This window comes from Cornus florida, unplaced genomic scaffold (genome assembly GCF_030987335.1).
Source record: "Cornus florida cultivar Cherokee Brave unplaced genomic scaffold, ASM3098733v1 CherokeeBrave_3.0.0_Hap2_Chr09, whole genome shotgun sequence".
Taxonomy (NCBI): Eukaryota; Viridiplantae; Streptophyta; class Magnoliopsida; order Cornales; family Cornaceae; genus Cornus; species Cornus florida.
In genome coordinates, this window is record NW_026775579.1 from 65,277,413 (window position 1) to 65,304,231 (window position 26,819).

Consider the following 26,819-nt stretch of genomic DNA (forward strand, 5'->3'; position numbering starts at 1 on the left):
AGGGGCCGGCTCCCAAATGAATTGCAATACGGCTCTCAGGGAAAGAACTGGTTCCCTCTTGGAGGGAGCCAGCTCCCTTATGGACAGAGCCTGCTCCCTTAAAAAAGGAGCATGCTCTCTTGCTGGGCATGGACAGAAATTGGTTTTAAAGTTCTGTTTGGATGGTTTGGGGTGTTCCAAAATTGTTTAGGTCAATTTGGGTGATTTAAATGTTTAAAAAAAAAATTAGATTAACTCCCAGAAAACATAATTCACATTAATATACTAAGGATTGGAACAATATGAATTTTTAATTTCATTTACATATTGTTAATGGATGACTTAATTGCTTAATATTATTCTAATAATTTACATGGGTGTTATATGATTTTAATCATGCATTTACAGTATAATATAATCATGTATGTTATTTGATTTTGATTATAATTATTTCTGGATTTAATTAGTGTATTGTTATTTCTGTTGCATTAATGGTGGATTGTATGGATTAATGCACCATTATAGGATGGGGGCATTATAGGGACACATTAACCAAAAGAAGTTAAATCCTATATATTCATTTATATTAAGGACGGATTAACTAAAAAGTTAAGTCCTACCTAATTGTTTAATTCTAGGGACGGATTAACCAAAAGAGGTTAAGTCCTACCTATTTCATGTTTGGCCACTGAATTAGTTGGATGACACGATTGGATAATTTACTTTATGTCTGGATATGATGGATTATATATATGTGTGTGTGTGTGTGTGTGTGTGTGTGTGTGTGTGTGTGTGCCATGATATGAACTTTGAGTTTCATGATCAGTGGTTAGGGTATGTATATTGCCTAGGATGTGTAGCTGGATTAGGGATATATGTGCCCTGGTAGAAGGAGGACTTGTGACCACTTTTGTGTGTGATTTGCATGAGATACCCATTACACGGTTAAGACTGCCTTAATTCAGTGAGGTTCTTTTAGTGTGTATCTATATATACGGACTACTTAGTTATTGTTGAGTTCAATAGGATGTATACGTATATCGCATCTTTATTTGGAATGTAATAGAGTAGAACTTGTTCGTGGGTCTAACCCACTATTATTTTCAGGTGTTCATCAGGTGTACAGATTGTTCGTGCTGAGTAGAGATCAGTCTACTTCACTCTTCTGATTCTACATAAGAGATTCATTTATGTTTCAATATTAAGATGTATAAAGTTATTACTGTTACTTGTTCAGTTTGGATTTTCTAGGGGTCCACATAGTATGGATTCTTGAGTTGTATTATTTGGAGGATTAGTTGTATCATAAGAATTTACTAATCAATGGAAATTTGTTCTTGAGGATTTTGAATATTGGATTATAATTTTAGTTTTTATTTCAGCATTTTATCTATTCTTATTTATTCTTTTGTATTCTGTATTCATTTATTACCGATTTGTTTTTGATATATGAAGGTATTCGGGTGTGGGCCTAGCCAACCCGCATTCGAAAATTCGGGGGTATCACAAGCAGTGGTAATGTGTCGTATAAAATACAGTATAATATATGTTATTAAATTAAAAATTCACTTATGTTGTGTTTTATCAAAATCTTATGTTAAAGGGGCATAAAATCCCATTGGCCAAATTCGGCCTAGCCCACTAGCTGAGAAAGAAGTCCAGTGACTCCCCAATCCACTCATTCTCACTCAAGGCCTATCCTGAGTGATGGATCGGCTCAAGAAGGGACCAAGCCCATGTTGTTTCTAAATTAAGAAACAACACAAGGAATTTTAGGGCAAATGTACACTTCTATAAATAGGAGTTAGAGAGAGAATTTAAAGAGGATTGATTGAAATGTAATAGATTACTTTCCTAATAGAGAGCAATTTCTTGCACCTTCATCTGGCGCAGTCTATGGGAAATCGACGAGTGATTTTCTAATACTTTTCCAATCGAATTGATGACACAGCTACGTTCCGGGACAATGATTGGTGAAAAGGGCTCGTAGTATCAAGAGTTTGGCCGGAACGATCGATATTAGGATCTTGGTGTGTGCTGTCGTGGGCACCCAAATTGCGTGCAAAGTGTGGCCAAGTTTGAATTTATAAAATACCACTACTACCTCTAACTACTAATATAGCTAGGGTGAGTAGGGATCGGATGCGTATTTGAAATAGAAACAAGGTTGGATTAGTAAGTCGAGTGATCAAAAGGTGGTTTGATTGGTTAATTAAATTACAATGGAAACAAATTCAATACAAGCAATTAAAGTAAATAAAGGGTAGAGAACAAGAGAGAGGGATCTTGGGATTTAGAGGTCACCACTAAACATCACCTTTCTAGTTACTCAATGTGTAATAAATGGGGGGAAATATGTGTTGCAATACAAAGAGGTATAATTGATTGAATCAACAAGCATGAATGACTAATTAAGTATACATTGTCTAGACAACCTAATGAATAGCACAATTTATCAAACTAAGCCATTATTCCTTCCTTTAAGCTCACAATCAACACATTAACAAGTTAGAGAATTATACTACTTGTATTCATAAGCATGGAATATCAAACAACAAGCATAGATTGTCCTCACATCTAAGAAAGTAAAGCAACTATACTACAACTAAGCTAAGGACATAAAAATTAAACTAATTAAACTAAGGTAGAGGCATAATCCATTAAGAAATGAGCATGAACCATCAAACAAACCACAAGAGTATTCCATTAAAGCACCATGCCTTGACAATCTCTAGATTCATAGCATCAACACACATAGACATGTATTAATAACACAAAACCTAGAGATAAATACATGAACATCTATTCTAGCATACATAGACATATGAGTAGAATAAAATGATCAATTAGAAGTATTAAACAACATAAATCATTGTAGAAAAAAGATTCATATATAAATCAAATGTCAATACAAGATTACAAAACAAATCCACTTAAAATACAAAACATCAAGATCTAGAAGGCATGCTTAGGGCTAACTCTAGCCCCAAGAAGATGTTTAGCCACTCATTGATGTAGTCATCCAACCCTCAAGGGCCATCTCCATGGTAGGAATGATCTTCTTCTTGATGAAAACCCTAGATGAATGGAAAAACTCCCAAATGGTGTATATATCTCTAATTTCTAGTCTCCTCTTCAAGATTGTGTAAATGTCTAAGATTATATATGTGTAAAATGGCTTAAAATCCTTATATAGGTAGCTCAAGTATCACACCCAATGGTCAGGTCTCGTGCACTAGCGCCCCTTTTAATGATTGCACCACGAGCCATCTTTTAATGAGCTGGACTCTATTTTCCTTTGAACTTTAGGAGGTTCGATCGATCGAATTCTGATGAGATTAATCGAACTATGGCCAGATCAATTAGAGTATGGCGGCGCCTTTTTGGAATAAGACAAATTTGAGATATTTTTGGGATATTTTAGGAAAAAATAAAGTGGTAGGTGGGGATAAGATCAAAGAAGTTCGATCGATCGAAAGGAAAGTTGGATCGATCGAAGATGGAAATTCTTGAGGATAAGGATAAGGGGTTTAATCCATCTTGGTGAGGCTGGATCGATCACTGTGAGATCGATCTGGGCTTGGTCTGATCAATCGAATCTTGCTGTTTTCAACCACTTTGCTTCCACTTTGCTCATTTCTTCCATTTAGCTTGAGATTGCTTCTTTTATGCTTTAATTTGGCTGAATTGACTTATTTTGGGGATAAGCACCTGAAAAGGGCAACAACATGAAATTAGTCTAAAACGAAAAAATAAGATAGATAAAGGTTTTAGAATACTCGAGCTTAAGGGGTTTAAATGCGCACTTTTCAGCGCTCATCACACCTCCAAACTTAAATATTACTAGTCCCTAGCAATGAACTACGAAGTAAAGGAATGAAATAAACAACTGAACAACTATGAACTAGAAAGTAATAAATGATAACGCCACTTTCATAGGGAACACGATTACATTTAGCACATGCAACAAACCTTTTAAACCCCTAGGTTACCCCTAGTAGACGAGTAAAGTCTCGTGAGGGTTCTAGAAATGATACCCACAAACATTAAGCTCATTCTCACAAAAGAGGAACCAATATTGCAAACAAGTATTGGAAGAAAATTATCTCAAGTATGCAATTTTTCAACCATTTCCAAGCAATCTCCCAAAATTTCAACATCAAACAAGCAAATATGGTCCTCCACACATCAAGAAAATGATCATGCAAATCAAAACAACTCTAGAATCCTTTTTAAGTAAAATGACATCAAATATGTTGCTATCTAAGTCAACTAAAGAAATGATCACATCCTTACCCTCAAACTAGCACACAAATCTAGTACCGATCATCAAGACAAATAGTGGACCTTTTGTTAAAGTTTTATTGATCTAGGTGCGCTTATTCTTCACTCGATTTTTTTTTATTTTTTTTATTTTTTTATTTTTTTTTATCAATCCTTAAGGATCAAAGATGTAAGTATAGTGCAATGTGTTGATCTATTAAGCTTTCTAGTGATTCATGAGGTCGAGCATTAGGTCAATGACTCCCAAATCGGATGGCTTTAGCTTACAAGCTCAAACCAACTAGGCTACAAATCAAAACAACCTCCATCTAATCATTTCCTACTTCTCACCTTTTGGGAGAAGTCTTCGCTTTTTATTACTTTTGCAACTTCTTCTTCTTCTTCTTCTTTTTTTATTTTATTTTATTATTATTAACCTAGAGTTTGGGCCTTCCATCTTTCGGCGCGAGAAATTCAATGCTTAATGAGACTAGAATCCCGACTACTCAATGAAAAGGGTTTGTTATCCACCTTTATCAAGAATGAAAGCTTTCAATCCATTACTAGCTCAATTGGGATATAACCAAATCAATAGTCAACAAAGCATTTACCCCACAAATGAATGTTAGTGTGCGTCTGTGTTAGTGTAGAATTCTAGAGTAAATCTTAAAACAATCGTAGAATCAAGATGATATGGATCACAAGTGCAAGAAAGATATCAATTTTTTGAAAAATTTACTCCTAAATGGCATCCACAAGGCATATAAGGAGTATTGGACTCTTAAGTCAAGCCATTTTTAAATTTTAAATATCATGATCCTCAAAAGATCAAAATCATCGCTAACATCAATCTCAAATCTCAATCATGCATTTAAAGTTCAACTTTAAGTAAAATGCAACAAAGTCACCTTACCCCCAAACTTAAACCGCACATTGTCCTCAATGTGCAATGAGAATAATGGAAAAGATGGAAAGAATATACCGTGGTGGAAAAAAAAAGTATGTAGCCCGGTAATGATCTAATATGAAAAAGGTCTCCCCCAAACTTAGAATCAACAACCTACTTGAATAACCACACTAGCAAACTCATATCAAATATTAAATGGGATAAGATAAGTAATTCAAGTATTTTAAGACAATACAGCACAATATGAAAGAGAGATATAAGAGATTACCCAATATAAATCATAAAGTATGCATGACTACACAAAAGGGCGCAATGGTGAAATTTTTTTATATATTTCTTTTTATGAAAGTATGTACAATGAAACCAAATGCAAGAAATATGCACAATGATTGCTAAGTTTAATGTCTCTAGCAAGATGGAATGCCACTTTGAAAGATTGTTTTTTTTTTTTTTTCCAATTATTTTTTAGACAAAACAAGTATGTACACAAACAAAAATAAAAAGGCAAGTAAATAAAAATGCAAGAAGTAAAGATGCAATGAAATAAATAATGCAAAGAGAGATTTTTTTTTTTTTCAATTATTTTTTTAGACAAAACAAGTATGTACACAAACAAAAATAAAAAGACAAGTAAATAAAAATACAAGAAGTAAAGATGCAATAAAATAAATAATGCAAAGAGAGAATTTTTTTTTTTCTTTTTTTTTTTTGAGAGAAAAGTAAGTAAATAAAATAAAAGAAAATAACAAAAGTAAAAGAAAATGAAAAATAAAATAAAAATAGAAAGAAGAAAAAGTCAAAAGGTCAAAGGGGTAAAGCTGTGATCGATCTAAGGATGATCGATCCAAACTCGATCGATCCAAGATGTGAAAACCTGCAGACAACTTCGAACGATACACAGAGATCTGAAATATGCAGAGATTCAAAAAATTTCTAAGTATAAAACTGAGATCGATCGAAGGGATAACTGGATCGATCGAGAAATAATTGGATCGATCTAGAAGAAAGTTCGCACGATACACAGAGAGCTGATTTCTGCAAAGAATTGACTGCAAAGAGGTTCGATCGATCGAATGGACACTTGTGATCAATCGAACTGGCACCAAATACCTAATTTTGAGATGAAAATGCAGAAAATCATATGCTAGGACCTAATGATGGTAACAAGAATAGAGATTGAAAAATGCATGGAAGAATGTACACAAGACGAAAAATAGCTTGGATGAGTCCTAAGTCTTGTGTAATCTAAACCCTTGTATATCTATTTTTGGGGGTTTATATATATATTGTTCTGATTAGTGGTTAGCCTTGTGATTGTTGATTTAATTCTTCTTTACGATTCTCTATTTTAATTACATGTTGTCTTATGTGTGATTATTTAATAATTGATCTCTACATTAGATTCTCTATATTAGTTGTATGTCTATGTGTGATTAATTAAGGATTTAGTGATGGTTAAGCATGGTTTTCATTGAATGGGTTTGTCAATTAATTTGGTGGATTATTCTTATACTTGATGGGTTATTCTACAATTTAATTCATGCATATAGGTAGGTAGACAATCTATACTTGATTTGATATTCCATAGCTTATTATTGCAAATTCCATGATTCTCTAGATTGATGTGTGCTCTCATTAGACTCATTTGTTAATTAATTGATGAATTATGTTTTTGTCTTAGTGGGTTGTTCTACACTTAGTTTACTTGTTGGTTAGGTATATAATTTACTCTTCCATTGGATAGTTCACACTTTTACATGCAAATTGTGTTTATATTTTTGGCCACATCTAAATTGCAATAATGTATTCCCCATTAATGGAAAACAAGTGGTTAATTACATGAGCTTAGTGGTGATTCCAACACCCTAAGACCTCTCTTCATATTTCTTAAATCTCTATCTCTCACTAGTTTACTTTAATTGCATTTTAATTTAATTGTTTTCTAAAGTAATCAACCGACCCAACCCTCATTTGCAATCTTTTGATACACTAGAGTCGAAGTAAAATCCAACACGTATAATCCCTTGGGACGATCCCTACTTACTCTTGCTACGTTACTAGTAATGGTGGTAGTGCTTTTTATAAATTTAAACTTGACCTAAAAGGCTTTTCTTGAACCGCACATTCACTACATTATTTTGGCGTATACAAGCGGCCTCGTCACATATTAAAATTAGTAAGTAAATAGGGTTAATAAAAAGGAAAAGATAAAATATAAAAATTTAGAAATAAATACGCTTAAAATAAAAGGAAGAACACGGAGAGTTGTTGAGAATATAGAAAAACTAAATGTTATATTATTAATTAATTTATTAAAGTCCTAATTTCAGATGAAAATACCTTCTTATTCAAAATATGGATAAAAGAAGAGAGAGTAGTAAATAAAAGGAGCAATGATATACCAAACGTCGTCGTTTATTGTCTGTTAATCTGTATTCTACGGTCTTAAGCTTGCATCGGCCAAAGAGAACTCATCGTCAAACCCTAGAGAAGGAGATTCGGTTGAAGAGCACCTAACATTAACGATCGGGTAAGTTGATTTCTATATACGGTAAAACACATGTTCGTTTTAGATGCTTTTCTGTTTTAGATTCAACAATCCATAAACTGTATGGCCTTCAAACCCATCCACTCTTTTCATCTCTCAAATCCATTTCAACTTCCACAAATCAACACTCATTTACACTCAATTACTTCATCAATTCATGTGGGTTGAGTCCAGAAACTGCTATTTCAGCTTCCAAAAAAGTCAATTTTAAAACCCTAGACAAACCAGATTCAGTTCTCAACTTCTTCAAGAAGCATGGATTCAGCGAAACCCAGATCTCATCTCTCATCAGAAAAGTCCCAAGACTTCTCGTAGCGGATCCCAACAAAACCCTTTTACCCAAATTCGAATTCTTTTACTCCACTGGCATTTCCAGCACCGAGCTCGCCAAGATATTGTCCACTAGCCCAACAATAGTGAAACGGAGCTTGAAGAACCAAATCATACCATTTTTCAATTTTTTAAAGAGTTTCTTCCATTCAAATGATAAGTTTATGGCGGCCTTTAAACAATTTCCTGAGGTTGGAGTGCGCTGTCACAGTGCTACTTCATTGCGCAACATTGAAATTTTGAGACAACACGGCGTGCCGGATTCCAATATTATGTTCTTACTTACGGCTCAGCATAGGTCACTCAACTTTAATCCTGAGAGATTTAATGAGGTAGTGGGGGATGTTAAGAAAATGGATTTCGACCCTTCAAAAACCCAGTTTGTTATAGCAGTTAAAGCATTGATGTCAATGAGCAAATCAACATGGAAAAGGAAGATGGAGGTTTATGAGAAGTGTGGTTGGTCTGAGGAAGAAACAATGTTGGCTTTTGCAAAAGATCCGTGGTGCATGACGGTATCCGAGGAGAAGATAATGGCATCGCTGAATTTTTATGCCAACACGATGGGTTGGGTGTCTTCCCTAATTGCCCATCGTCCAAAATTAATGTCAATGAGCTTGGGTAAGAGGATAATTCCCAGGTGTTCAGTACTTAAAGTTTTGATGTCGAAAGGTTTGATTAAGAATCCCAGTAGTGCAATGTCATCTTTGTTACGCACAGAGAGCTTGTTCCTCAAGAAGTTTGTGACCTGTTATGAGGAAGCTCCTCAGTTGCTGAAACTATATCAAGCAAAATTGGACCTTTCAAAATTACATGGTAGTGATTATAAAGGTAAGAGTGGGACATATCAGTTGTAGAATATCTACTCCCTAACTGAAGTGGCTTTCACATCCCTGTTCTTTTACTTGCTCTCATTTCCACCATCTTCTCTCACACCACCACCTTTTCGAATTAGGTCTTTATGAACTTTTTTTTTTTTTTTTGGATTGCTATGATCGTAATTTGATATTTCTTGGTAAGTATTTATTTGATTTCACTACAAAAAGCTTGGAGATTTTGTGCACCCCTTTCGTTAATCATGCACACATTTAGTTGAATGATTTATTATCTTCTGTGCAACTCTGACTTTGCCAGATCTTTTTAATATTCACAATTTTAAGCGTAGATAAACTAAATTGCAGACATCTTACCGGAAGATTGCTAATTTAATTCAGTTCTGCTTCAATATTAAGCTGCTGTGGGATTTTATAATAATCTGCACATAGTTGTTCTTCATGTTCATGTTAATGGGCCTATAGACATGCATGTTAATACAGTTCGATTACAGACTGGTTTTAGATGTTGCCATGTAACCCATGAGGCCACTACAAAAACCATGATAATTGCACCTCACAGTACCACTGAACATCTGGTCTGTAGTTGATGTATATTCTATTTACTGATGTTTTTGTTATTTCTCTTATGAGTCCCTTAGATTGTACTTTATGGGGGTAAAGTAACTATAGAGAATGAGATAGTTGGGAATTGTCTTTGAAATAGAAAGCACATGAATTTCATAAGGTACATTATAAGAAATGCTCTAAACTTGGTTTCAAGATCCCTCGGCCTATAGTTTTTCTAATGCAGTTTTGCATAACTCTCTAGCGTGTCTTGGGTTCTCTAACGAAATTAGCTGATACTTAATAGGCTAGAGCTTTTCACGGATGAGATGGTGGAAGCTGAGTAGCTAAATGGCATATTATTGATCCCTATAAATTTTTGGTTAAGCGATTTGAGAGGGATTTGATTAGCCGAGTCTTTAGTGCTTCATGATGTTCTGAATCCGATTCCTTGAACCTTATGTCAGTCATCAATTTTTTTGGCCTAAGGTCTACTCCTTAGCAAACGAACCCAAGAACCCTAATAACAAGCAATTCTAAACATATTAAATTCCTGTCATAGGTGGATTTTAGTTGAGAATCATTTCAAATAAGCCATAGATTAGGTAATAAGAGGTCAACCAAGGAGGAAAAAAAATTTGCTTGATAAACTATCAATGGTTTCAAATTTTATCCACAGAATTGTTACACAAGCTAATCAAAAGACAAACAAGAAACAATTAGAAATGAACTCTGAAATTGAATTTGACACATTATTTAGTGCAACATAACAGCAAAATATACAAACTTCAACATAAAAAATAAAAAAAATAAAAAAATAAAAAAAAAAAATTTGGATTTGATCATGTATTGTGATGAGCGTTAAGAGATTATCTATCTCTGCAGATAAACGAGTAATGGAAAAGGCCAAGGGATCTACTCAAAGAACCGACATTCATACTCTATCTTGTCTCATAATCAATGCTATCATCTTGTCATGATTTCAGTTTGAACAATTTATACACTGACTTTGTTTGAAAAAAGATTTGTGTTTATGGTACAAAAACTTAATATTACTGAATGTTAAATGAAAGGTTATTCTAAAATTTATCTGTATTTCTTAGCTAATATTACTGAATGTTCTGATTGGTATGTTTACAATAATTAGAATATTTTCTTATTCTTCTATCAAATGCTAATTAAGAATAATTTCTTTTACCCCTCTATCTTCTCTGTTACACTTCAAATTACAACCCTTTGACTGTTTTGTCTCCTAACTGATTCACTGAAGTGGTTTTGTTGAATCAAAACTGAAAGCTCATGCACCTATATGTCTCTATGTTGATAACAAATTATTGTGGGCAAGGATGTCATATCAGCTAGCATTTTCAGATTAAGGACTTGGGTCCTAGTGACATGGGAACTATATTATCATAAAGGGGACCATAGGACAATGAATTTTACTATAGTCCATAAGTAGTCTGCAGTTACTATCACCAAATTGTGATTCTAATTGGGCAAGTTGTCGAGAGGCTTGAAGCCAATTCACTGTTACACCCTCCTCTTCCGCTGAATCTGAGTATCGTTCTAGGTTATTTTTATTTATTTATTTTTTTTCTTTTCGTCTCGTGAAATTACAAGGTTGCAGTACCCTTTATTTGATATTAGCATTCCCAACCATGAGCCTATTGTCACGGGCCTAGAGATTTGGCGCAGCGGCACGGCCCGTGCGGCACCAAGGCGTTGCTTCAGCTCGCGCAAGCGCCCTGGTCAGCCACCACGACCTGCCCTCCCAAGGATACATGCTGACTGGTTTCGGCCTGCCATGGCCTCGTCAGGGGAACGGCTCCAGCTCCCGACCAGTTTGTGCAGGGATGGCCAACTCCCTTCTTCATAGTCAAGTCCAAGACCAGCGACAAGCACCTCGAACTGAACCGAGTCGACCTGCCTGAACTCTGAAGAGGTACCATCCTGTGCTCCTGCACGCCCCTTCCCTGGAACCATTCCCAGTCAAACTCTGCTCTTTGCCAACCAGCATGCGTGTCTTCCATCCTCCAAGCGTCTTAGGAATCACTTCGTGACATTCTCCCCCACCCAAATCCTGCGACGTCCTCGTCGCAGTGCGGCGCTTCACTACTGCGTCCACTCCCTTCCAAAGTCTGCCTCCATGCGGTATGCTCACCTTCCCACCATCGCTTCCTTGTGCAGTTCCCTGCACTGCACTCGCCCAATGATAGGCCTCGGACCAAGGGGACGTCCACTCCTCAAGGACGTGACTCTTCTCCGTCATGCCGCCTCCGCGACATCCCGAGCAAGCAATGGCCTTCTGCCGACTTGATGCTCGCCCTTCACCATGGTTTGCATCACCCAAGGACTAAGCACGAACTTTGGTGCGCGCGGCCCTCCGGCCCTTCAATGCGCAACTTCAACGGACGCCTCTTCCTGGGGAGATGGAGGCTCTCCCCCCCAACTGCATTGATTCCTCCACATCGACGCAACTTCAATGCACCGTCTTCATTCTCTGACCCCTCCTGGACCGACAAGGGGGCACCCCACCGTGCTTTACCCCAAGTTCTGCTCTGATACCATTTGTCACGGGCCTAGAGATTTGGCGCAGCGGCACGGCCCGTGCGGCACCAAGGCGTTGCTTCGGCTCGCGCAAGCGCCCTGGTCAGCCACCACGACCTGCCCTCCCAAGGATACATGCTGACTGGTTTCGGCCTGCCATGGCCTCGTCAGGGGAACGGCTCCAGCTCCCGACCAGTTTGTGCAGGGATGGCCAACTCCCTTCTTCATAGTCAAGTCCAAGACCAGCGACAAGCACCTCGAACTGAACCGAGTCGACCTGCCTGAACTCTGAAGAGGTACCATCCTGTGCTCCTGCACGCCCCTTCCCTGGAACCATTCCCAGTCAAACTCTGCTCTTTGCCAACCAGCATGCGTGTCTTCCATCCTCCAAGCGTCTTAGGAATCACTTCGTGACACTATGCTACTCTATTGTTGTGATAAATTCGTTTTACAGGAGATAGTCTCTCGAATGTGGGAATAAAGTTGTGTAGATCTAACCTTCTGGGAGGCTGCACTATGGAAGTGCCCTCAACATATGTATTAACACATCACATGCATTTTTTGGGGTCCTGAGGCTCCTGTGGGTTGGTCAAGAGAATTGTTTAAGGATCTCCTACCGTGCATTTATCACAATAACACAAATCACAACAATTTCAACCACTCCGCTAAAGCACATTGATCCCGTCCTCCTCAAATCAACAATAATGAAATGCAAAAGTAAATGGGCTTGACAAGTAACGATGCTTGAACAAGAAAAATAAAAGCAATGATAGCCTCAACAAGTACTATCCAAAATAGAATTAAAACTAAACTAAAAAGATGCACAACTATAAATTCAAGAATCCAAGATACGCTCACAAAGGTCTCAAGCAAATGCTTCGAGCTCTAAGTTTGCTTCTCTCGGTCAAGTACCTAGAATTGAACGCAAATCAAAAGTAAGAGAAAAATAACTATTAACAAATCCTAAACTAACAATCAAATGATCACTAATTTCAAATTGAATCAATTGAATCGTAATTCCTGGCAATGGCGCCAAAAGTTGGTGTTGCTCTCACGACCAATTTGATAACGTGGTTATAGAAGTTCGAGAAATTAATTTTAAATTTGTAAAAACCACTACTACTATATAGTATAACGAGTATGGATCGTCCATAAGGACTATCGGCTTGATTCGATTTCCAATTAGTGAACAAATGATACAATAGAAGTGATGTTTGTTTGATTCTAATTAACAACTAGAATTAAAGCTATATAGAATGCAATGAAGTGAGTAGTAATGAACAAGATAAGATAAGATAAGAGAGAGAGAGAGAGACTTAGGACATGGAATTCACCTCTAAACCTTGCAGTTATACCAATGCAATCAAAATGGGGAGATTACTTGTCCATAAAAGAATTGTGGCTACAAGCACACAATTGAGATCAAAAGAATGCTACAATTATCATCAACAAACATAAATCATCAAAGCTAAGCATGGATTGTCTACATAACTACATCTATTCTACAATTGTAGTACAATTCATCAAAACTAAGCATGAATCATCAAGTTGTATGCAATTATATCTAGTTAGCACCATTGTATAATTATTATTCACACAATTACAAAAAGTAAGAATATTGAGATCAATCTACCATAATCAAGATATAAGACAATATAAACATCACAAAAAGATTGATTAAAGCATTAAAACACCAATTGACTTGGGACAACTAAGTTCAATCTACCAAATTATACAATTTATACACAAATATAAAATCCCCAAATTGAAGGTAAATGATACAATGACATGGCTTAGGGCTTTATCTAAGCCCTAAGAAGGAAGCTAGTTAGCCATGGAGATGGTGAGGATCATCTTTGAAGCTTCAATCTTCATCTCCTAACATTGCCAAAGCTTTCTTCTCCAATCCTTGAGATCAAACCCTAGAGAGAGAAAGTGTAGAGAGAGAGCTCAAGCTTTTGTCCAAATCAATTTAATTAAAAAAATGGTTTAATAGGGCTTGCATTTCCTGTTTATACTTGACTCTAGGGCTGCCAAAATGGTCAGATTCACATACAAGGCTCATGTAATCAATGCACCACAGAGTCCCCTTGAATAGAACTTAAGATCTAAAGTTGAAGAGAACTTCCCGCGAACGCGAACGATCACGTTTATGTTTAAGAAGCAATTGATTGCGTCGTAAACAATGAAGGATCCCTCGTAATCGATCACGTTCCTTAATCTTTGCACCTAAGCTTCCTTTCAACTGCCCTTCATCTCTAAGATCTTATTGAAGCTTTAAAGCGCTAGATTTGAAGCTTAAGCATCTAAAATCGGAAACAAAACAAATTAGAACTAAAAAGATTAATAAATATAGAAATAAGGTGCTAACATATACAAGAATAAGGGCCAAGATGTGCATCTTTCGACACTTATCGTTACATAATAATACACACATGCACACACACATGATGTTGGATTCAACAATTCTAGCGAGTAAAGGCATGTAACAATATACAAATATATATGACAAGTGCAGAAGTTACTAAGGTCAGCAGAGGCCAACTTCTTCTTATTCCAATTGTTACTTTGGTTTCTAATTTAATGTTTCTAAATATATGTTGGTATAGAGGTTAATGGTAGGGATGGTATCGTGAGTTGACTCAGCTGAGAGATTATATCACTAATCAATAACCATCGATTCAAGAAAAGGGAGTGTTTTGTCATGCCCCGCCTATGGAGGTTACGCTACGCAAGCGACACGCAGGCGCTAAGTAGGACGCTACATGGAAACTGCATAGCGAGAGGAGTTTCTAGAGTCTTCTGGAATTGTTAGAGTTGTGTGGAAGATTCTAGATATGTGTAGAATATTGTAAAAGTGTGTGAAAGGTTCTAAAGTTCTCCAGAGAGTTATGTGGGGGTAGTATGGAGAGTTCTAAAATGTTACAGATTTTGTAGATATATATGAAAGTGTGAAGAAGGTGGGAGAAGATTCTAGAGAATTGATCTCCACCGTCGGTTAGAATGCATCTTAACAGTTCATTAGGGATGGGGATGCCTATAAATAATAGTAGGAATTCATTTTGTAGCCATCAAGTCCTAGGGTGAATCTTGAGAGCCTTATAGAGAGTTTGAGAGCTAGCCTTGTATAAAGCATTCTTTGAAGTAATAGAAGTATTCTTTCCTTGCCAACGTAAGTGCCTTAGTGTGTCTGAGTGTGGAAGCCAAGTGAAGGTGAGGGTGAGGGCCACTATAACATTAGTAAGCACGCGAGAGGAGTGTGTTAGCTAAGGTGTGCACGGTAGTTAGGCTGACCAATTGCTCGCGCGAGTAGGAGCAACACCTTGGTGCCGCACGGGTTTGGCTAAAGTGGTGCTGAAACTCTAGCCCCGTGACAATTGGTATTAGAGCAAACTCGTCAAGGGAGCTTTGTTGGAGTAAAATATGGCTAGTGAAGGAGACCACTAAGTCCACGTTATGGAGCAGAGCTTGGAAGAGAAGCTCACCACACACTTGGTCTACACGGAGACTAAGTTCAACAGGCTCGAGAGAAAAATTGCAAAACTCTACGAGCTGATCGACAGAATGGTCATCAAGGTGGGATAAAAGGAAAGGGACTTGTATGATCGTGTAGACGACTTGCGCATGGAGATTGCCGAGTGTAAGAAGGAGTTCTTCCAGGCTTGCGAGGTCGTGGTGAAGCCAAGGAAGAAGAAGGCGTCGGAGCCCAAAGAGTATGATGGGGTAAGGAATGCGCGTAAGATTGACAACTTCTTCTAGCACATGGAGCTGTACTTCGAGTGCATAGACATTAAGGACGATGAGGAGAAGGTGCAGACTGGCACTATGTACCTCACGGACACTGCCGCTCTATGGTGGAGACAGCATTTCACAGATAGGGGCCCAAGAGCGGTTGACACATGGGAGGAGTTCAAGAGGTAGTTCTACCTTGAGTACGTCAAGGACCTCACCATGATCAACCTAAGGCGCCTGAAGCAGAAGGACATCATAAGGGAGTATGTGAAAGCGTACTCCAACTTGATGATAGAAATCCCAGAGATGCCGGAGTGGCAACGCGTGTGCTTGTTCATAGATGGTCTACAGTCTTGGGTGGCCACGGAGCTTAGGAGAAAGGAGCCTAGAGACTTGGCATCCGTAATGGCTATAGTGGAATGACTTGAGCACTTTAGGCGTAATGACAAGAGGGCCACGTCTCCTAAGAAGGACCACTGCAAAGGTGAGGGAGACCGGCGTTCCAAGAAAGGCGACTCAGCCAAATCCAGCGATGAGGAGAGACACCCATGACATGACAAGGGTAAGGACCATTGGGAGAGGTCCAAGCCTAGTAGCAAAGAGGAATGCCGTGACAAGGGCAAATGGGAGCCGAAGTGCTACTTGTGTGATGGACAGCACATATTGTGACACTGCCCCAAAAAAGAAGACCATGAGTGCCCTTGTGAATGATAAAGGCAAGGGCAAGATGGACGATGCGGACAACGACGAAGACAGGTGCATGGGGGTTATGAAGATGCTGAGTAGCATGGCGTGTAATACTCCTAATTTTAAAAGGATAGCCTCGACATTTAATTAATTGTTTTATTGCATTTTTACTTTGCTTATTTGTTAATTATTTTTATTTAATTAAATTCTTTGATTAATTGTTTTATTTAATTGAGTTATGTGTTTTAATTATTTGTTGTTTTATTTAATTGAGTTATGTGTTTTAATTATTTGTTTTTCATTAATGTATACTTATGTGGAAATTTAATTGTTTGTTTTCATTAAGTGTTTAATTAGGGTTTTATGTTCGTTTAGGTAGTCATGTTTGGTTTAATTGATTTGGTTATAGACTTAGTTGTTTTATTTCTCCTTCTCTCAATATAATTCGTATTAGGGTTTGTGTTTTCCTAAGCCTATAAATATAACCGTATAAGTCTGTCTAGGGTTGGAAAACCCTATTCACGTACATTAAAACTTGAGAGGAAAACAGAGAGAGACTTGAGAGAAAACCAATGAGGCTCAAGGAGGAAGGAAGGGATTGCTTCTAGATTGAACCAAGAGTAACAGAGGTGTTGAACGGCAGTCTAGGAATTTGTTAGAAAACTCAGAGACGATGGTTTAAGGTTTCAAAACTGAAACCAAAGGCAAGTTCCTATTCTAATTCCTTCCCTTAGACCTGTGTTCTGTGCATGCTAGATAGTCTTTAGGACTTAATCAGACTTTAAAACGGATTTGGTATGCATGTTACATCAAACTTTAATCTATGTTATAATTTGTTAAATTGAAACTGATTTTTAAAAATAAAAAAAAAAAACAGATTGTTTCTGTTAATTGTTTTATTTTCTTGCTAACGATGCATATTGGAATTTTTTTATGAGGTTCTGAGATCTTTGGGACATAGATTGAACTTCTAGAAATCGTAATAGGTTATTACAGAAGGGTTTAAATACCACCAGAGACGAGGAAGAGGATCGGAAATCAGATTACGGCTCTCAGATGGAGAGAGCTGGCTCTCCAAAGGAGGGAGCCGTCTCTAGGGATGAGAGAGCTGGCTCTCACAAGGGTGGAGCCGGCTCCATAAGGGTTAGAGCCGGCTCCCCATGGGGGAGAGCCGGCTCCCTTATTTTGGGAGGCGGCTCCCTTTCCAGTTTTTTTGGTTTTCCGTGGTTTGAGCTTTGTTTGGCCGATTGGGGTATTCTGGAATTGTTTTAAATTGTAGTTAGTGGTCTAAATAATTGTTTTAGACATTTAAAAATACTTGGAAGCATGGTTATGTTAGTATGCTTAGGAGTGAAACAATATGAAATTAAACAGAAAACCTGCATGTTGAGTATTGAATGATTAATTTAACTTCTTACTTGTATTTAACAAATATTTTCTATATGATTTAATAGTGTTAATCATGTTTCAGCAGGGTTACAAGTGTAGTTGATTATCTGAAAATAACTATGCTTAAACTGGATTAATTGATGTTTTAATTTATTGTATATTGCATCAATTATTGAACTATTTGAAGGATTTAAATGTTTACTCTTATTTTAACAATTTAAAGGACTGGAACATGTTTTGTAAATCTTGTAGTGGATATGGTCATATACATATTAGACTTTATTTATGCTTATGTTGGAGTATGGTTGATGATTAAATTTATCATTTACTGCATCAATCATTTGATTTGCGAATTGTATGCACCGATATGGGACGGTGGCATATTAGGGACGGATTAGTTCAAAACATTAAATCTTACCTATTCTAAAATAACTTGAATTAATTATAAAAGTTAAGTCCTACTTATATATATGTATATGCACCGGTATAAGACGGTGGCATATTAGGGATGGATTAGTTCAAAACACTAAGTCCTACCTATTCTGGGGATGGATTAGTTTCAAAACACTAAGTCCTACCTATTCTAAAATAAGTTGGATTAACTATAAAAGTTAAGTCCTACTTATATTTATATCAGGTTAATAAACAGTTCAATGACATACCTTGTTTTAGATAAATTATTTATACATATACTTATGGTATCGTGATATAAGCTTGAGTCTCAGGATCATGGTTAGGGTGCGTATATCGCCTAGGATGGATAACTGGACCTAATTGATATTCCCTGGTAGGTCTAGGTATACATGCCTACCATGATGTGCGATTTGCATGTTACCTTCTACTCAGGCTGAGACAGACCTGTGGGCTAGTGAGCGTCCTATAGTGTGTATTTATATCTATATGGACTACTTTAGTTATTACTGAGTTATCTAGGATGTACCTGCGTATCGGGTCTCTATATGGATTGTAGTAGAGTAGAACTTGCTAGTGGGCTTGACCCACTCTTTTTTTTTTCCAGGTGTTCGTCAGTTCCAGGATTAGAGCTTGATCGTGCTGAGCAGATACAATCACTCACTCCTTCGACTACGTAGGATTACTTTTCATGTTTTTGTTTTGGATTTTGTTTCCGTACTTTACTTTCCATTGGGATTTTATTATGGGTCCACTAGATGGATTCCCAAGTTGTATGTATATTGGAAAGTTTGGATTTTATTGGTTTTAACTTTTGAGGATTTTAATATTTAGAATTCTTTTCAGCCTTTATTATTTATTCATTAAATTCTTTTGTATTTCTGCTTGTTTACATATTAATTGTCTGGTATCCCTCAGATCTGTGCTCGGACTTGATCACCCGTGACTCTAGAATCGAGGGGTATCACATGGCGCATGACACTAAGAAGAAGGGTAGGGCGAAAAAGGTAGTTGGGGTGCTCTATGCGTATGCGCAGATTGGTGGCGAAACCGTGCAAGCGTTGGTGGACACGGGCGCCACACACAACTTCATTACCCTATAAGAGGTGCAACGACTTGGCTTAGAGATGCGCAAGACGGAGTGCTGGATCAAAGCTGTCAACTCTGAGGAAGCACGCGTGAGCAGAGTGTGCAAAGAGATGGAACTATGCATGCAAGGGTGGAAGGGCAAGGCCGACTTCCAGGTTGCGGAGATGGATGACATGGTATTAGGCTTGGAGTTCATGGACAGGAACAACGACGCGCCAATACCATGCCTTGGTGCGTTGATGATACTTGGAGGCGAAGAAGGCAAAGCCACATGCATGGTGCCGTTTGTGGGCATGAAGGAGAGTCTAAAGGTGGCAGTCAACATAATGGAGCTCGTGAGGACCTCACACCTCCCGAAGGGCGCACATACGTTTAGGCCAAGGAGATATGCACAAGTGTTGATGACCTATGAGAGGCTGGGTCAGTTGAAGAAACCGTGACGAAGACGTTATGGAAATGGGTGGGGGAGAATGTTACACCCCGCTTATAAAGATTATGCCACGTAGGCAACATGTAGGCACTGAGTAGGACGCTGCATGACAACTACATGGCGAGAGGAGTTTCTAGAGTATTCCAAAATGGTCTAGAGTTGTGTGGAAAATTCTAGATATGTGTAGAATATTATAGAAGGGTGTGGAAGGTTTGAGAGTTCTCCAGAGAGTTGTGTGGAGTAGTATGGATAGTTCTAGACTATTGTAGATATAGATATATATATATATATGTGTGTGTGTGTGTGTGTGTGTGTGTGTGTGTGTGTGTGTGTGTGGAAGTGTAAAGAATGTTGGAGAAGATTCTAGAGAATCGATTTCCACCATCGATTAGAATGCATCTTAGTCGTTCATTAGGGATGTGGAAGCTTATAAATAGGAGTAGGACTTCATTTTGTAGCCATCAAGTCCTAGAGTGAGTCTTGAGAGCCTTTTAGAGAGTGGTGCGACCAAGCGTGTGCACAAAATAATTCACAACATTTTAGGTTTAGAAATAATGTCAAGTGAGCACCATATTTTAAAATTTATAAAACCACTAAACACTTATACTATGAAGTATGAAGTGAGCAGGGATCGTCCCAAGAGATCTAAACAATTATAGGTTTTTCAGAATTGAATTCTACTTTAGTGCTTATGTGATTACTAAAAAGGTTTGGTTTTGTGATTAGACTAATTTTAAGCTAAATGATTGCAATAAAATAATGGAGTTTAAAAGATTGGAAAGACACTTAGGGTGTAGGATTCACCACTAAGCACATTCCCTAACTCACTCACTTTCAACTAATTGGGGAAATAATTAAGTGTAATTCTAATGTAACTAATACTTGCAAAGAAAAGTATGAAGCATCAATTTCAAGCCTGAATTGCCTACCTAATAACAAATAACCTAAGTGTAGTGCAATTCACCAATCCAAAGAATGATCCATCAATTCAAGTTACAATTCTAGCCTACATTAATCTAAAAGATAATGCAATTGTGACAAAAAGTATGGAATTCAAACATAAGTATGGATGGTCTACTTACCTAATAATTGAATTGCAATTAAATTAATTAAACTAATTAAACATGAATTTAAAACTAATTAGACAATAAATTAACCTAAACATATATTGTCATCCATCAAATAAAAGTAATTTTTCATCAATTTAAACACGATTACATTTAATTAATACCATGTATAGCCATCACAAGAATCAATTAACAAAGAATTCAAGTGTAGAACTTAATTAACAATCAAACACACATAAGACAACATGATACTGACATAGATAACCAAATGAAAAAATTTATTCATAAACATTCAAGGCTATACACTAATTACACAAATTCATCCCCAAAAAGTGAAAAGAGAGAGATTAGGTTACATGCTTAGGGTTTATCCAACCCTAAGTAGAAGAATCAGCCACTCATGATTGACGGAATCGAAAACGGAACAATCCCATCATCTCCTTCATCATCTCTGAGCTTCCTCTTCCAAACCTTAGCCCGTTCTTTGTTTCTCCTCTTTCGCGTGCTTTTCTAGAGAGAATATATCGATACAGAAAAAATAAAACCTAAAATCCTCCTTTAATTAATAAATTAAAAACTCCTTAAATAAAATAAAAACTAACCCTAAACTAATGGCTCACTGGGTCTTAAGTAACAAACCCTGTTAAAGCCCATAAGTTACAAAAAAAAGCCCAAAATAAGAAAATCCCGTAATGCTGCCAGGTATTAGGGGATTGATCCCACAGGCTTGAGGATCGATCCCCAAGGGCATTTTTAGTTCTGTGAATAGTGGGGGATCGATCCCCCAGAGTTGGAAATTTCCTTTAAGCCTTATTTAGCTCCATTTTTGGCCCCAGGCTAATTGGTTTGTTTCTTCATCTTTGGGAACATCATCAAAGGCCTGAGATTGACCACTTTTGAAGAATAAACACACTATACGAGCAATGGGCTGCGACTTCTTTTTGCTATTTTCTGAACTTTTTCTGAATGTTTTTGCTTGACTCCAAAAAGGCTTTAGTGAACCAAAATTAGTCTGTTTGAACCTTATTGACCTGAAATTGACAAAAACATAAATTAGAGCTAAAACATAAAAATAAAATAGATGCAATAACTAAAATACCCTAATTTAAGTGCTGAAATGTGCAGCATTTAAGCACTTATCACACCCCCAAACTTAGATATTGCTAGTCCCTAACAATGAACTACAGTATATGAGAATGAAAAAAACATATAAGCGATTATGAACTAATAAAGCAAATAAAGATAACACCACTTTCGTAGGGATCACGGTTACATTTAGCATATGCAACAAGCCTTTTAAACCCCTAAGTTACCCCTAGTGGACGAGTGAAGTCTCGTGAGGGTTTCTAAAAATGATACCCACAAACATCAACAACTCTTTCTTACTTGAGAAGTAACGACACATATCAAACAAATGTTAAAAGTAGACTACTTCAAATATGCAAATTTCTGTCATTTCTAAGCTATTCTCAACATTTTAATGTCATGTAAGTAAAAATAGTCCTCCACACATCAAGCAAGTTAATCATGCAAATTGAATCAATTCTATCATCCTTTTTGAGTGAACCAGCATCAAAATGCAAATTAAAGTAATGGCATAGCCTTACCTCAAATTAGCATACAGATATAGTACCAATCCTCAAGACATTGAATGAACCTTGTAATTCAATCAAACATTTTTTTTTTTTTATTGATTTCATTTTTTTTTTTTTTTTAATGTATGACTATGTGCAATGTGCAAGTTCCTTAAGCTCTCTAATCACCCCATGTAACAAGGGTTGAGCCAACGATTCCCAAACTAAATGGTCTTAGGGCGTTAAGTGTAAAGACACTCCTAAGGGCGTAATGACTCGGAATGGCTAGGTTACGAACTCAAACTAATTATACATCTTACATTCTTTCCTTGTCTTCCTTTTTAATCAGTTGACATGTTAAAAGAATGCAGGTTTTTTTTTTTTTTTTTTTTTTTTTTTTTTTTTTTTTTTGTCACCTTTGGTGTGTGCTTTTATTTCTTTTTTTTTTGCAAGGTCATTTTATCAAAAATGAAAACTTTCAAAGCATACTAACTCAATTGGGATAAACCAAGACAATAATCAACTAAGCATGTACCCCACAAATTGAATGTTAGTGTGCGCAAGTGCAAGTGTAGAATTCTAGAATTAACTCTCAAAACATTTTCAACTAACAAGATGATGTGTACCATAAGAGCAAATATGATATCAAAAATTAAAAATTTACCCCTAAATGGCATCCTAGAGCATACAAGAAGTATTAGACGCTAACAACTTGCTTTTCAAAGGCACTATACTTTAAAAGTTTGAAATCATTGCTAAACGCATCTCAAATCTCATTATGCATTTAAAGCTTAACTTAAAATAAAATGAATCATGATGACCTTACCCCCAAACTTAAATTGTACATTGTCCTCAATGTGCAATGAGAATAATGAAAAATAATGGAAAGAGTATACCGTGATGGCAAAGATTATGAAATCCGGTAATGATCCAGTAGGAAAGATGTCTCCCCCAAACTTGGATTCAAAAACCTAGCTGTATAACCATACTAGCAAACTCACATCAAATATTATATGGGATAAGCAATTCATACAGTTCAAAATAATAGATAACACAATGCAAAGAGATATGAGATGAAACCCTTAATAAAATTTTAAAACATTCATAACCAGTCATAAAGGCATACTAGTAACACATACTTTTGGTTGTTTTTTATTTATTTTTTATTTTGTTTGTTTTTTTTATTTTTATTTTTATTGTAAAAGAAACAAAGAAAAAGAACATGTATATACAACCTACAAATAAAAATAAAAAATAAAAAATAAAAAAAATGGCTAAATTTAACGTCTCTAGCAAGACGAAATGATACTTTGCAATTTTTAATTTTTTATTATTATTTATTTATTTTCATTATTTTTTTATTTAGTATTGTTTTTTGTTTTTTTTTTTTATATGAATATGAGCAACAAAAGCCAAAAGCAATCATATATGAATGAATGAAACCAAAATATATCGTCAAAACTCAGAATTACAGGTTCCCAAAATAGCCAACTCTAAATCACAAAAAATCTGGCTATAACCACATAAAATCCCATCCACTCAAAATAGAAAATTCTAAACAGCCTAACATAGACAAGAGAAATCATACATCAAGTGGCAATGTAGAAATGCGTGGGAGACTTCATGAAACAATCTCATATAGATCTCGTAGCATGCGTTGGGTAGTGGTGTGCTGCTGTATAAGCTCAGCATGCTCAACTCGACGCTGCTCCTCAAATTCAACCAACTCGGTCCTCAACTGCCCCACAATGGCATTGAACTCTGTCCTAGTCACCCCTACAGACTCCTCTGCATGTGGTGACACAGCCTGTGCTATCTCATAACTAGCACCATCAGCAATCTACTCCTCAGACCTCCCAACGACGTCCTCAACCAGGGCATTCAGATCCTCTCTATCACCTGCTGTCATGCCATCACCTTCCTTCTTAGCACTAGGCATATGAGAAAGGCTTAAGTTCCACTGTGCTAGCCCAAAAGTCATCCCTTGAGCCTCAGAGATCTCATCACTATCAACCACGAAGCGCCAAAGGACAAGGAGCTAGGTAATAAGATATGAAAACGGAAGTTTCCATTTTTTCACATTCGAATCCCCACTCGCCACTAAATGCTTCTAATATTTATGCATTTGGTTAAAGATGAAAGTTGGAACATAAAATCATGCTCCAGTGTGGGTAGCATACAAAGCTATTAAGAACTCTTGCCCCCGCTGTACCTTATGACCTATTGGAAAAACATTCTGTTTCAGAACCTGATCGAAAAACCACATATCCTTAGGTAGTGAGGACTTGCTGGCACAATTCTTCTTCTTCTTGTCACCATACTTCCCGTCACACATATCCTTAACAATAGAATGCACAGTAGGTTTTTCCAAGAATTTGCCAAAACGTAGCTCCCCATTCTCTGCTAGCAAGTCAGTAGGGCAAAAATGTGGACACCCCAATGCCTGGGCTATGTTTAAGACACCAAAGTGAATTCGGACACCATCAATGGTTGTAGCTAATATTTCTGACACATCACTAAACCATTCCATATTCTGATAAAACAAGAGCACAATACGGGGATATGCAACCTCTGCAGCTGGTCTAAAAAGGCAGGACAAACGCCTCCTATCAAATTCTAACACTGCCCATTCAATCGTGTTATTGTGGCAAAACGTACCTTCAATGTCGAAGGTAGTCTCAAAATCCAGACGTTTGGTACGCCACGTGGCTTTGGGAGTCTCTTTAGAGAGTTTGAAACGTTTGGAGGAAGAAACACCAGTCATTTTTTTAAGAGAGAAATAAATGGGAATTAGTTCAGGCTTTGCAGTAAAAAGTTTTTAGACTGGCAACATCTACTTTGTAGTGAACGACAGATTCAACCAAGCGTAACAACGCTACTGCAATGACAAACCAAAATCTAAATCAATTAATCCGCAAAATTCACATGAAACATTTTTTTATTTTTTTAATAATCAATGAAACCCTTTTGTTGCCTTTTTTTTTTTTTTTTTTTATATCATCAATGAAACCTTGTTTTTAATCATCAATGTAAATTACAAAGGGAACCAAATCAACAACGCAATTCACATGCAAAAGAGGACCCAATCAACAATTCAACCATTCAGACCACTGCCAACAACAACCATACACTCAGCACTTACCCAAAAAAAATTTAATTGCTTCAAATTTTTTATTAAATGCTTCAAAATCAGCACTTACCCATAAAATCGCCGGAGAGAAAGCCAGACAAAATCGCTGAAAACCAACCGGAATCAGAGAAGAATCCAGCCAAAATCGCTGGAGAATGGTGACCAACAAGCTTGCCGGAAGAACCCAGCCAAAAATCACCGGAGAATGGCGACCCACAAGCTCGCCGGAAAAGAACCTAGCTGGCGCTGGAAAGACTCAACCTCGACGCCGGAGAAGAACAACGAACAGCCGCGATGCCGGCAAGATAAACAGCTGCGATACGGAAAAGAACCCAGCTGCGATCGCCGGAGAGAAAGCAGCCGCGATCGCCGGAGAATAACCAGCCGCGACGCCGGAGAGACGACCCAGATGCGACGCCGCTGCTGTTTTTTTTCTTTGTTTTTTTTTTTTATTTCTTTGTTCAGACCTACAACCCGAACTCGGTGACCATAAGTTGCGCTTGAAATGTTAGAGACGGCGGCCTGAGGTTGGGGTGGGTTTGATTCGGCCGGAGCTGGTGATGGTAGTGTGGTGCTCGATGGTGAGATATGAGAGGGGAGGGGTGATAAGGGAAGAGTGAGGCAGCGAGGGTTAGAGAGATATGGGAAGGGCAAGCTAAAGGGCTCGATCTCCTTTATTGCTGGATCGATATTTTTTTACAAAAAATTGTCCCTTTTGTCACGGGCCTAGAGATTCGGCGCAGCGGCACGGCCCGTGCGGCACCAAGGCGTTGCTTCGGCTCGCGCAAGCGCCCTGGTCAGCCACCACGACCTGCCCTCCCAAGGATATATGCTGACTGGTTTCGGCCTGCCATGGCCTCGTCAGGGGAACGGCTCCAGCTCCCGACCAGTTTGTGCAGGGATGGCCAACTCCCTTCTTCATAGTCAAGTCCAAGACCAGCGACAAGCACCCCGAACTGAACCGAGTCGACCTGCCTGAACTCTGAAGAGGAACCATCCTGTGGTCCTGCACGCCCCTTCCCTGGAACCATTCCCAGTCAATGAATGTTCTTAGCCAACCAGCATGCGTATCTTCTATGCTCATGGCGTCGTTAGGAATCGGATCGTGACATTCTCCCCCACCCAAATCCTGCGACGCCCTCGTCGCAGTGCGGCGCTGACTCCGCTGCGTCCAACATTCCAAAGTCTTTCTCTTCCAAGTGGTATGCTCGCCTGCCCACCATCGCTTCCTTGTACAACCCCTGGCTGCACTCGCCCAATGTTAGGGTTTCGGGCTAAAGGGTCGCCCACTTCTTCGGGACGCAACCCCACGTTATGCCGCCTCCGCGACACCCCGAGCAAACAAGCGCCCTCCGGC

The 26,819-nt window shown here is 37.7% G+C and overlaps 1 protein-coding gene and 1 long non-coding RNA gene across 3 annotated transcripts; one reads left to right on the plus strand and one right to left on the minus strand.

Annotated features, from left to right (window-relative positions):
• The first annotated feature begins 7,561 nt into the window (after window positions 1-7,561).
• Window positions 7,562-19,006, plus strand: LOC132274159 (uncharacterized). Of its 2 annotated transcripts, XM_059775354.1 has the most exons (3): window positions 7,562-7,679; window positions 7,740-8,858; window positions 10,292-11,068. In XM_059775354.1, exons 2-3 carry the CDS (start codon window positions 8,192-8,194, stop codon window positions 10,384-10,386), a joined length of 762 nt encoding a protein of 253 aa, XP_059631337.1. In that variant the 5' UTR covers window positions 7,562-7,679; window positions 7,740-8,191; the 3' UTR covers window positions 10,387-11,068. The 2 variants fall into 2 exon arrangements, with proteins under 2 accessions (XP_059631337.1, XP_059631338.1); XM_059775355.1 differs by lacking the exon at window positions 10,292-11,068 and adding an exon at window positions 18,780-19,006 and having other exon boundaries at window positions 7,563-8,858.
• Window positions 19,007-21,017: 2,011 nt separating this feature from the next.
• Window positions 21,018-26,172, minus strand: LOC132274160 (uncharacterized). Its single transcript, XR_009470349.1, has 2 exons — window positions 25,533-26,172; window positions 21,018-25,210 (listed from the first exon to the last, which is right to left on the minus strand). It is a non-coding gene; the product is annotated as an uncharacterized LOC132274160 (long non-coding RNA).
• Window positions 26,173-26,819: the final 647 nt, after the last annotated feature.